The sequence below is a fragment of the Oreochromis niloticus genome, linkage group LG15, assembly GCF_001858045.2.
Source record: "Oreochromis niloticus isolate F11D_XX linkage group LG15, O_niloticus_UMD_NMBU, whole genome shotgun sequence".
Taxonomy (NCBI): Eukaryota; Metazoa; Chordata; class Actinopteri; order Cichliformes; family Cichlidae; genus Oreochromis; species Oreochromis niloticus.
Window position 1 is genome coordinate 9,220,109 of NC_031980.2, and position 13,226 is coordinate 9,233,334.

The following is a 13,226-nucleotide window of genomic DNA, read 5'->3' on the forward strand; positions in this document are numbered from 1 at the left end:
CTCACACACAGCCAGGAAACTTGAGCGCAGAGTTTTACACAAGGTTTTTAATTTTGTATCTGTAAGCAGACCTTAACAAAAAAAATTGTAACTTGTGTAAATATTTTTTACAAACACAAATCTTTTTTACACACACACACAAATTCTCATCTATAGATGCGCAAACATAAAATTACATAAAAGGTTACAAAGTCAGTTCACAACTACGTGTTTGATTTATAAGTACAAAATATTTATTGACCCCAGCTTGAGTCCATAGGAATGTTCTTGCTCATCAGTCTGGTAAGAGTTAAAGTAATTTTTAAAAAAAATTGAACTCCAGTGAGAAAGCTCATTCACGGATGGAAAAAGGATCAAGGTGTTGCAATGGCCCAGTCAAAGTCCAGACCTCAGTCTCATTGATATGCAGGGGACCTTAAGAGAGCAAACAAATCTCAGTGGGCTAAATCAGTACCGTAAAGAAGGTTACAATGATTTGATGAAGTCATACAGAAAACAGTTACTTCAAGTTATTGTCACTAAAGCTGGTTCTACTAACTACTGAATCATGGGGCGTATTTATTTTGCATTTTGGCTTTGTTTAATAAATAATGACACTTATATGTCATTTTGTTGTTTGCCTTCAAAGTAAAAGTTGCCGCTTTTGAAATGTACTCGCTGATGCTGGAAAATTTACTCTAAAGGTAAATATTTTTTATTTCTGGTTTGCGATGTACTTTTTTAAGTTTAACCAAAGCTCAGAGAGATGTCTGCAAGCATTTGCAGATAAATTGGCAACTTCCATGCAAACTACTGACAGCCATGGCAACTAACTAGGGACCTTACCTAGCAACCTTATGACCTGTGTTTGCCAGATGGTCGTCGACAGTCCTGTGTAACTGAGGCCCAAGTGGTAAGAAAAGTTTAGGAATGGAGAATGACAATAGGAGACAACTCCTCCACATTATGTGTCAATTTGCTGTAGACGAGTGGTTCTCAAATATATGCTGTGTTCCACTTGTGGGGCACCTAGCCACCTCATCTACAGTCAGCCAAGTGGACAACCGTCTGAAAACAGCTCAATTGCATAGTGGAGTAACATGAAGGAAGTTACCTGTTGGGGAAAGCTTACGTCATCTGTTTGGACTTTGCAATTTGATGTTTGCCAAAATGAGCTGAGCCCAAACCAGCCCTTTGAACTTTAGATGAATGTTTTTACAAACGAAAAGAGAAGCCTGATTAAACGATTAGCCCGTGGAGAGTTGCTTTGGTTTGAGACAGACGTGCTGTCTCACCACTCTAGAGTTTACATCGAGAAACAAGCCTTAACAGGAACAAAAGGAGCTTCCCTGACCCAAATGCACAGTTTTTTTTGTGTGTTTTTTTTTTTTGCTCCTGACCTCTTTTCCATCCAACATCTTGAGAACAAGGGAAAAAATCTAATTCAGGTGTATTTTTCACAAAAAAGCCAAATAGGGTAACTACAGTCAAATTCCTCAATTTAATGGAGCCCCATGGGGCCTGTAATGAATTTTACTGTAATGTTTTTTGCCTTATTCTCTGTTACATTTGTGTGTATATATATATAAAGTATTGATCCTGTATGGTGTGAAGATCTAAATCCAGATCTGTCAGAGTTATTAAAGCCGGCACGTGACACTCTGGAGACATTTTACCCGCGGCCACTGGGTCAAAGTGTCACCAAGTAACAATTAAGACAAAAGGGGTCCCTACAGTTTAACAGTCCACTCCCTCCATTACACTCATAGCCCACTGCGCAAATGGCCTTAACGATGAGGTAATAGGAGTCATTAGCGCAGATCGCTCCATTAATGTAAAAGTCCTTCAGCATCCACATGTGGAGAGCTGGGAAGAAACATGTAATACTCCTTAGGTTTTGTGGTACATGTGTTCATTGTGAAGGCTTAAATATTTGTGTTTTACAACTGGAAAGAAGTAATTTGATCAATCTTTAATCCTCACAGTTTAGTTTGGTTTAGGTTTTTTTGTGTGCAAATGAGCCAATTAAAAATATTGAAGTTTTTAAAAATAAAACCAAAAACACACATTTTGGCTTCAAGAACATGATAGGAGACATGTTATTGTGGCCCTTGATTTGTAACCACACACACAGACCACCTCACAAAGCGTAGACTACATTCAAGTCAACAGCGTACAGCGCCCTCTATTCACTTTATCTAATGCTCGTTCTTTTTCCTTTCTTTTTCTCTGTTTCTGTCCCGCGCACCCTCTGCCATAATATCTTTCACACACACTCTCTGGCTTCCTTGTTCTCCTGTTCCCCTGGCTCTCCCTCTCCTACTCCTCCTGCTCATATAGGGCCCTCAAGTCTCATTATTACCTCTGTCTTTTTATTAGGCCCATTAGGGCTCTTAGGAGGCCTGTAATGATACTAAATGAATAGAGAGTGAACTGCTGTCTGTTTTAGACCTCGCTCTCAATGACAGCTTCAAGCTTCACTGCCAACCACTCAGTCTCCTCACTGTACTGAGCAGGGCCTCAGTTATCTTACACGCACCTGTACTTTTTTGTTGCATTACCAGAACCCTGCCAAATAGTTCTTTTTTGGGGACCTGGGGACCTTTAAAGAAATAGACATATTGCTGACTCACATGCTACATTGGCTAAATATGGGTTTTTATAGTGTGACAGAACTGTAATGTGTTTGGTGAAACGGCAACACCCCTCTCCACACAGACACACAAACACACACGCACAACAACAGCCTCCCCCTGCAGGTCAATGCACTACTACAAAAACTGCTCCACAGTTTGCGGAGCACAACATGGTTATAAAACAGTGGACAGTGTGATGAATGTAGAAGCAACAAAAATACTTCTAATTTTGATTTTAAAGTTAGCAAAAAAATAGTCCTGATTTATTTTAATGCTAAATGCATTTTCTTATATACTTACTGTCTCTCTCTTTAAGGCTAAAAATATTCATTTTGATTACATTTTGTCAGCTTAGTAAATCTTGTTTTAACTATTAACATTAAAATGTATTTGATCACTAAAAAAAAACAGCAGTTTACATAGTTGGATCAAAATTTTTCAGTGTTACAAACCTTGTAGCCATGCACTTGGCAATGGGAAGAAAAAACTCCCTTTTAACAGGAAGAAACCTCAGACAGAACTAGGGGGACGGGGAGGGGCAGCCATCTGCCTCAGTCAGCTGTGGGGAGTGGCGAGAGAAGAGATGAGCGCTGAGCAATAACACACTATAAACACTGAGCAGGTTAGTTGGGCTCGTAACTACAGATCATAAATGTGTAGCTTGTGCAGAGAGGTGCAAAGAGAGAGTACAAAGCACAAGCTAGAGGAGAGAGAAGATTCAAATTTAATGGCATGCAGTAGTGGCAGATAAATGCATGGAGTGTTCTGGGTCACTGAGCCAGTTTAATTATCAAAAAGAAAATTGTCAAGCTTAGTCATAAAAGTAGAGAATGTGTCTCTTTCCAGTCCCTGTTGGTATACTTGCTGTGGCATTTTTGTAACAAGGAGTCCAGCCTGGAAATGAAAAATGTTTGGACTAGTTCTTCTAGTATCTGAGACAGGGTGTTCCTAATTTTGGCAATAATGCACAGAGTGAAGAGGTAAAAGACATACTTTGGTCAAAAATGGCCTCGTTAGCAAAACTTAACTTAAAAGAGATAGCAGTAACTTCTGAGTTTTAGGCATTTATGGGTATTTGAGTAACCCTCTATTTACATGTATTCAGTCTTAAATACTTTTTTTTTACATTTTTTTTTTTTCAACGACCCTCTATACTTTTGAGATTAGTATTAACATCAGGTGACTCTATCCTCCCATAGTTATGCTGTAGGCCTAGGGTGCTGGGGGCTTTCCATGAAGCACTGTTTCTTCTTCACTCACCTTTTTTCACTTACTCTGTGTTTATACACCACTCTGCATTTAATTATTAGTTATGCTTTGGAAGAGAGCCAGAGATTAATAATATCTTTTGTCGTGTCTCCCTCCCCTCACCCCCAACCAGTCATGACAGACGGCTGCCTCTCCCTGACCCTGGTTCTGTCGGCGGTTTCTTCTTGTTAAAAGGGTTTTTTTCTTTCCCACTGTCGCCAAGAGCTTGCTCATAGCAGTTTGTCTGATTGTTGGGTTGTTGGGTTTTTGATGAAATATTGTAGGGTCTTCTTACATAAAGCACCTTGAGATGATAGTTGTTGTTTTTTGCCACTATATAAATAAAATGTAATTGAATTGAAGTGAACTGTAACCTCCAAAAATTATGCTTCATTAAGCCCTATAAGTAGTATAATTTGTATTTATCATTCTCTTGCACTGAAAGTGTATTTTAGACATTTTCCAATAGTCTAGATTCATTCAATCATTTAAAGAAATCACTTTAAGTTTAAAATAATTTTACCTAAACCTACTTTCGGATGCTTCTTTGTTCACAAGGGTCACTTTCTGATGCAACCCTAAAGGGCATTTCTGTCTCAACTGGAATGGAACCAGCAACCTTTTGTTTGTGAAGTAGATGTCTAAGTCACTACACTTTGAAGACGCATAATGGTAAAGCCTATAGGATGTAAAATTAAGGATTTTGATTTATTCAGCTAACAAGTAAACCATAAATACTCTAAAAACCCTGTAGTTTAGCAGAACAGCATCGCTGTTCATGTTTTTCATCTCCATACAGAGAGACTGCAAACTCAGAGATACTGACATCGCCTGGTTTGCTCAGTATTGTGTCATGTTTGGTCAAACGGCATCAAATCACTAGGGTGAAATATTGATATTTCATCAGGGGGATTCATCCTCCACAGTGACACTTAACTCAGCCACCTCCAGGCGACGCACTTCCAGCTCCAGGCGAACCCCAGGGAAACCAGGAAGTCACTAAATTGCTTCAGTAAATTGAGTGTTTGAAAAAAAGAAAAGAAAAAGGGGGCCAGGGGTGCTGGGGGAAAATAAGGGAAATGTATACATGTCTTCACCAATGAGTCACAAAATGAAAAGCACAGTGCAATGTTCTGCTGGGAAAACCTTTAGTCCTGGCCTCTGTGCAGATGTTACTTTGACATGCCGCAAGTTCCAAAATTTTACAAAGAGCTCAAAGACTTTATCTGGACTACAAAGTCCAGTTGAGCATCTGTCCCACATGCAAAAACAGTCCAGGTTCACGAAGGCCACACCCAGCAGCTCCCAAGACTCAAAGCATTTGTTGCCAATGTCCTGATGCCTGACACTACAGGATGCCCATGATAACTAAGCTTTTGGCATCACAAAGGGAGGGCATTCTGCACAATTGGTGGCTTTATGTTGAGGCAGTATATTAAAGGTATGCTACATTAAACGCAGCTAAGCATGATTTTTAGCCTGAAGTATTCTTGCTTTACAGTTATTTAAATAGGTTGTTTCTGTATGTAACTATGCTACTTTTTTCTAACTGTCAGACTTATTTTGTCCTGCCTCACTATTCTAAATAAGCTTCACCAAATTTAGGCCATTCATTTCTCTTGCAGAAGTGTCTTTGGAGAATCTGAAGTAAACTCATGAATTCCTGACACAGCATTGATATCTACATTCAGTGATCCTGTGGTCCTCTCTTCCCCCCACTAAACATGTACCGGATGTCCTCCATCAAATGTCTGTTTGTCAGATCTGAGGCTTGGATCGATACCCTTTCGCATTTGGTGGACTGATTACAATCTACTAATCAATGACACCCCCAGCACTCTTTTCTCTCTGCTTCATTCTCTCGCTTCCCGTCGTTCCTCTATTTGCTTGATAAGAAACATCGGGAGGACCCCTTTTAAGTCAACCTGTCCGATTCCGATCCATACAAGTTTCAAGATTTAAGTAAGCAGCGTGGTGAGTTCAAGGCCCTGGTCAATACCCCCCAGTCACCTTCCTATTCACCATAGAGTAGTGAAAGGTATTGTGGCCATTGAGGTCCTTTCAGGTGTTTGATGTGGTGTGTGTGAATGTTAGAGGTGAAAGTTGATGGGTCGACCTCGAGATCTGGATGAATTGCCACACCAAGTTTAAAAGGTTGAACAACACAGGAAGGAGCCTGCATGTGTGCTTTGTTTTTGGATCTTAACATTGCTGCATTTAAAGCATTCCCCTTCATAATTCCATCCCAATCCCAGTGATTATGTTAATTCAGTATATATACAGACCTGATTTCTCCAGTTGCAAAACTCTAAACAAATTCTCACACACTGAAAATCAGCACATTAATACACTTGTGATACATGATGGTAAATGCTGTTGGGAGAACTACACCACAGAGCACAGAGCAGATCCAGTTTCTTAATCATGATGGCTCAAAATTCCTGTGAATGAACTAACCAATAAATACCAGTTCAGAGTCCACAGCCAGAAAAGCAGAGTTGAAAGTTGATGCCAACAAAGAATATGAACAATGTGATAGGCAGGAACAGGATTAGGGTGAGACACCATGTTCATATACAGGGAATGATTGTGCATGCACAGGAAAAAAGACATTTTACTATGATACACAAATCTGTGTATGTCTGTCCATATGTTTGTTTCTTTGCTGCCAATTCCTACATAATCAGGAGTTGAGCTACTAAACTTGGTACGCAGGCTCATCTGATACACCTGAAGGTTGTTATCTATATCAGATATTCTGATGTCATCATATTGCCCAACAACCAGCTAACAACAGGTTGAAATGATTTGTTTTTAGCATTTCTGAAGCTGCAGCAACTTATAAAAGGATTTTATAGTTTTAGTTTCACAACAATAACACATCCACAAAACTTAAGTTATGTATGATATACTACGATACCTTCAGGTTCCATGACAACCATATTGCAAATGACTAAAATTACCTTTTTAGCCTTTAATGTACAACAATCCACAATACCGCATGAAATCATCCTATTGTTTTCAATTCACAACATTAGCATCTCATTTATATCCACAAAAATGGAATTACACATGATATATTATCATCATGTTGCATAGCAACCATCTGGCAGTGGGCTGAAATGACCCAATTTGTGCATTTATGGGGCTACAATATATAAAGCATTGATCATTTTAATTTAATGGCCAACAGCAAAACCAGGTCAGAAAGTACCGTAACATGGGCATGTAATATTAGAGTTTCTTGTTGTAGTAAATGTTTTATGTATATAAGTATTATAAACCTGTAGGCTAGATCTTATACTATAGATAAAAGGTACATTCAGTTGCTTCCTTTAAAGGAAAAAAAAATCATCAGATGGTCTTTCTGATGCAAACAGAGGTTTTTGATTCAGAAGTGTTTTGAATGCTGATTGAAAGTTTTTTCTTTACCCTTTTATGAAAAGGGTGGAAGAATCCCAGAAAAGTCTCTTAGAAAATGTGAAAAACTATAAAATAGTGAAGTCTAATTATAAATCCACACGATCTTCTTTTTTTCTCCTTCCTATTTTCTCAGTTGGAATTTCAGTACATTAATTTAGTTTGTTTTAAATGACAGAATTAACTTTGAAGTTGTTGTAAAGAAGAAGTGAATGTCTATTCACCCGTCCTTACTCTGACAATGATACGATATAATCAGTGTTAAGTCTAGATTTGTCCTCACTAAGCAGGGTCTCATGTGCTTATGCGGTGGGTTGCAGAAGGACTGAGTTGATGGCTGAGGCAGCCCTGGCTCATGTTTCAAAGGCCTCTGCTCCTGACTGATTTATATTGCTCCCTGAAAGCCACTGCATACAGTGGTCGGTCTCTGTTTCAAGTCGGACTTCTTTGAGGATTGTGCAGCAATTGTACATAGCCCATAAAGCACACAGAGGACTGAAAGAGGCAACAACTGAGCAGGGGGGTTAATAGGCTGCCCTCTTACTATGTCACATGGTTGTTCTGTGTGAGGGCTCAGCAGTACCTAGAAAATGTTCAAATGTGACATATATTTTCTTTATACTCCTGCAGGCTTTTCCACACTCTCGCTGGCAGACCAGATGAGTCTATTGCAGAGTGCCTGGATGGAGATCCTGGTGCTGAGCATTGTGTTTCGCTCACTGCCCTGCGAGGATGAGATAATGTATGCGGAGGACTACGTGGTAGATGAGGAGCAGGCGAGGATCTCAGGCCTGCTGGACCTTCATGTTGCCATCTTGCCATTGGTCCGACGCTACAAGAAGCTGCGCATGGAGAAGGAGGAATTTGTTACGCTCAAAGCCATTGCACTCTCTAACTCAGGTAATCTTCCATTCACCTGTTGGACTTAAATTCACAATCCTAGTCTATGAATTTGTGAACAGCACAAATATTGTAGGCTCAAATTCATAGAAATGTTGGATGAGTAGTGGGTTTGGATCTTCATAAACATCATAGTGCATCAATAAGGAGGCAGAGCAGGATCGTGTTGCTGAATGCAAGTCAAAATGATGGGATTACATCCTAAACCAAGTTCTGTTTATTGTACTTGGCTTCCGAACAGTTTAAGTTTTCCAAAAATCATCTATTTAAAACTCCCAGAGATAGTAGTGGCTTATTGGCATACTTGCGTTGACTACTATCCCCACCCAGTCACGGCAGATGGCTGCCCCTCCCTGAGCCTGGCTCTGCCGGAGGTTTCTTCCTGTTAAAAGTGAGTTTTTCTTTCCCACTGTCGCCAACTGCTTCACAGGGATCATCTGATTGTTGGGGTTTTCTCTGGAGGCTCTTTTCCTTCCAAAATAAAGCACCTTGAGGTGACTGTAGTTTATCGCTAAAGAAATAAAATTTAAATAAATTAAATTATTGTAATCAAGTAATCGAAAACTAATCATGTAATATTTGTGGTCAAGCTATTGATTTTATTAAAATGAAGTGTACCTAATAAAGTGGGAAGATTAGTCACTTTTGCCAAATAGCCTTTATTTTCTCCGCAGTAATGACATAGACAGGAAGGTACATCTTTATATAAAATCTCAAGTAAAGCCTGGCAGTTGGCATTTAATTAAACAAACAAAGAAATAAAACACCGGGAAAGAAAATGCCGAGTGGTTATCGGTATCTTGTGGCACCATCACCCCCACAATGAAAGATCCCCGATAAGAGAGGACATAAAGGTCAAGATCAAGATTTTTTTTAATTTAACTTTGTCTTCGTGTCTGTGTGTGTGTGTGTGTGTAGCTATATTTTAATTTGTGTGCAGATACATGTACACGTGTGTGTGTGTGACTGTCACATTGCGCTCTCATTCTCTCCATCTCCATAACAGTAGCTGCCAGCGCGCCACAGCCGAGGGAGATATATTTAGCATTTCATTAGAAAAACAGGGGCTGTCAATAAAATGTGTTAAGTGGAGTGGAATGAGCGTCGGGGAGCGACGGGCCTCGTTTGTTCCAGTGTGAAGATGCTGCGCCCGTATTGACAGTTTGCTTTTCATGAGGCTGGGCCTGTCCCCCGCTAATCAATGCCTGTTAGGAGTCTTTTCTCCTGCCTGACTGAAAAAAATGAAAAATGCTGAGCCCAGAGCTTTCGTCTCCTGATGACAAACACTCCATGGGAAAGTGGGGGATAAATAGGAGGGGAGGTGATGGAAAAACAGGGAGGTAAAGGTATAAGGAAGACGTGTGAGAGAGAGAGGAAGGCTAGGGTTCAGAGGGGTTGCTCTGGGAGGGCGAGGGGGCGACTTCGGCTCGTTTGAACACAGTCTCGGCGAGCTTCGGCTCCAGTGGTCCTCTGGGTGTGACAGCTGTGGAAATTCATGGCCATTGATTTTGTAATTAGCAAAGTATCGACGGGATTGACGCCAGGCTGCTGACGGATTACATGGAAATTGTTTCTTCAAAGTTAGTTTTGCATTCCTCCCCCAGCCCCAGCCTCCTTAAACACACACAAACACACACGCACAAACACACTCATGCTTTACGCGTGCACCCATTTAAAAACATATTGCTTATTTTCCACTCTCTTTCTCACATCTGAGCACGCGCACACACATGATCGTGCAGCCTAATGAGGATCAGATCAGCATTAACATGAAGGTTTCAAATGAAGAGTGCTGGAACACATGTGCGGTCCACATAGCCTAGTTAATTTCCCAAGATAGAAATGCAATTTACACAGAAGGCGACTGGTAAAAGAGACTTAATCAGTCAGTTAGGAACATAATTAGCCTTGTACTTTCCCTTTTTTCTGCCTCATTTACATGTTCATACACGGTCTTACTTCACGCCACAACTTTCATGACACATAGCAGAGCTGATCTCATTCACTTACACTTCAATCAGCAGCCGTGTTTGCCTTCTCTTTAGCGCTACTCCGTATCACTACCAGGGTAGGACGAGTTTATCTCATTCTGTGAGATTTGATTATAATACTGTATTGAATTCGCATTTGCGTTGTGCACGGCTTTATCTGTGAGTTAATGAATTGTGGATATGATGCATACACAGATTAGACCTGACACAGTATGTCAGTGCAGTGAAATTGGCTGAAAGCAAACCACTGCTTGTCCATTAAAATGCTCGCTGTCAGCTCGTCCTTCGGAGGACAAGCCTGTTTTTTTTCTCTCTTTTTTTTCCTCCAACATGTAGACTTATAGAGTAGAGATATATAGTAGAGAGCAGTTTTTAATAAGTCTCAACTGGTTTTATTTTAGAGCCTATACATAAGGGGGCCAACTGCTCTTTCTTATGGAAATGAAGCCCATCTGCCACCATCATTCAGCTGAACGATATCCTAGTAATGCAGCCATCTGAATTCATTAGCAGGGGGGATGTATGTGGTCCATGATACCAAAAGAAATGAATCTTTTTTTTCCTCTCCTGCTGTATATTTATATATACCTACTGTACTTCCCTCTCTGCCTATGTCTCCTGAGACTCCCAGCCATGCATAGTCATTTATTTAAGGAGCGTCATTAAGCACTAAGAAGCAAAATTGCATGTTTGCATATACAAGCTACTAAGTTTAAAACCAGATGATGCAGCTGCAAAACATGCAGTTGTTGTCAATATAGATATGAAACATTTGATGTGTCTTTTTTGTCATTCCGCCTTTCTTCTTCTCGATCCAGACTCCATGCACATAGAGAATATCGAGGCTGTCCAAAGGCTCCAGGATTCTCTACATGAGGCCCTGCAGGATTTTGAGGGTTCCCAGCACCCAGAGGACCCCCGGCGGGCAGGCAAGCTGCTCATGACCCTGCCTCTGCTCCGTCAGACTGCCACCAAGGCCGTTCAGCACTTCTACAGCATCAAAATGCAGGGCAAAGTCCCCATGCACAAACTATTCCTCGAGATGCTGGAAGCCAAGGCTTGACACCCGGGCCGGGTGTTTGACGCGCAGCTGCATCACCCAGTCCGAGGCGAGGGACAGCCCATTAAAAAATAAATCAATAAATAAAGGTGGTGCCAACTGACAGCAGAAGGATGAAGCTTGGAGTCATTTTAACACTTTTAAACAAAACTAAACTTAAAGGTAAAAGGGACTTGAAATAGTTTTAAAAGGTGGGCAATTATCAGTCTGATTGACAGGGGATCACGATGATGTATATAAAGATGTTGTGTACAGAAATCAGGCAGCCGAGGTCTTGTTATAACCAGAGACCCGTTGCTCTATATCACCTGAAGGTTCTGTGAATTTGTTTCTTATCTTATTTTCATCTCAAAATGGAAATGTGATAATATAAATGTCCTCAAGAACTGTACAGCCACGTAGCCACGTTACATGTTTTTATTTCCTTCTCTCACGTTTTCTCATCGCAAGTTGTTAAAGCAATAGTCTCTAACTGGTCTACATATAATATGTGTACTGTATATTGTGTGAAATTGCACTGGACACATGGGGTTGGGGGGGGGAGAACTGTTAGACATATTCTTGTATTGACCATCGAAGACAGCGGTACTCGTCACAGTAAGATTCTCCATTTCTTCGTTATATATTTACCTCGTAGAAGCTTCATCAGCTCAGTGGTTCGGTCAACTTGGTGCTTGCAGAAGGACGGTGGTTGGCTGGTGATCAGAGGTCACTGAGAGTTTGCACTGAACAGCTATGAATAATGTGGCAATAATGAGTATTGTATCAGCTCACTCTGTCTGTCCTTTTTGCTTTTAGAGGCTAAACTTCTCCTTCGCTTCTCTTTGTCCTCATGCACATCTATTGGCAACTAAACGTACTGTGAAACCTGCACGTGATAACGATAAGCTATATTTAAGAATGAAGTTAAACAAATGAATGCAATGTAATACGCCCTTTAATGCAAACTGACACCCCTAATATGAAGACTTCAGCAACTATACAATATCATTCAGTTTGTTTCAAAAGCTTTTTGTTGACAATGGTGCGCTAGATTGTGATATTTTGTACAGGCTTTGCCTTTTCTTGTGTCAACCCTGCCCACCTTTGTTTTAGTTTGTTCTCAATACAACAAGTGTCACTATATTGATAGCCCATAATTGAATACGTGTGTAAAGTATGGACAGTTTTTAACATCATTGGGGGGGGGGGGGTTTCTGCAGGTTTATGTCATGGTAGTTTTATTTAATTTAACATCGTTTGTGTCGATATAAAGGCTACAGTCAATTAATATTATTAATTTGTGCGTTCACATGCTTGTCATAATGCCCCAGTTGGTTTGTTGGGAAGTCTTTTTTTTTTTCAACTAAGTGTCATCCTGTGCTTTGATGTAGGTATGTTAAACTAAAAAAATGATGCTTTACATGACTTGTTATCAGGATAACTGATAAAAAAAAAAAAAACAGACTCTTTGTAGACAGCAATTTGTGGTTGTACCGTAAGATCATATTGCAAGTGAGATGAAGGGAGGAAAAAGTTTATATGCAACATGCAAAATTATACCCAGATTTTCTAGTGTCAGGAAACATTATGATCCTTACTTTCCTCACTTTTTTTTTCTCCTTACTTTTTCTTTTCACCCAAATCACAATAACGACACTTGTTTGTCTGAGAACAACCTGAAAGGCTTTCCGAGTTCATTCTTAGTGGCAACAGTAGTGGAAAATTATATATCTCACTGACCACCAGATGCAGCTTTCGGATGTTTTGTACTTTTATTGGTCTTTAGCTCATTTTTAATAAAGGTGCTAATATTCAGACAGGCACTGTGTACAAACATACTCCCATTAAGGAGTACAGACTAAGGTAATAAATCTGTATATTCCAGAAGTGATGGTAGTCTTTTGGAGCATAATATCTATCAGTGGTAAACCAGTTGCCAAATTACTCAATTAGGATAAAAGTGATAGAGTTATGAACATATTATTTCTTGTCCTGATGACCTGAGCAGGT

The 13,226-nt window shown here is 40.1% G+C and overlaps 1 protein-coding gene across 1 annotated transcript in view; it reads left to right on the top strand.

The window, feature by feature from the left end:
- LOC100690064 (steroid hormone receptor ERR2) overlaps nucleotides 1-12,676 on the top strand; it is a 38,768-nt gene extending 26,092 nt beyond the window's left edge. The window contains 2 exon segments of the mRNA XM_005460271.4: nucleotides 7,914-8,183; nucleotides 10,993-12,676. Coding sequence (XP_005460328.2) covers nucleotides 7,914-8,183; nucleotides 10,993-11,237 — 515 coding nt within the window. The 3' untranslated portion in view covers nucleotides 11,238-12,676.
- Nucleotides 12,677-13,226: the final 550 nt, after the last annotated feature.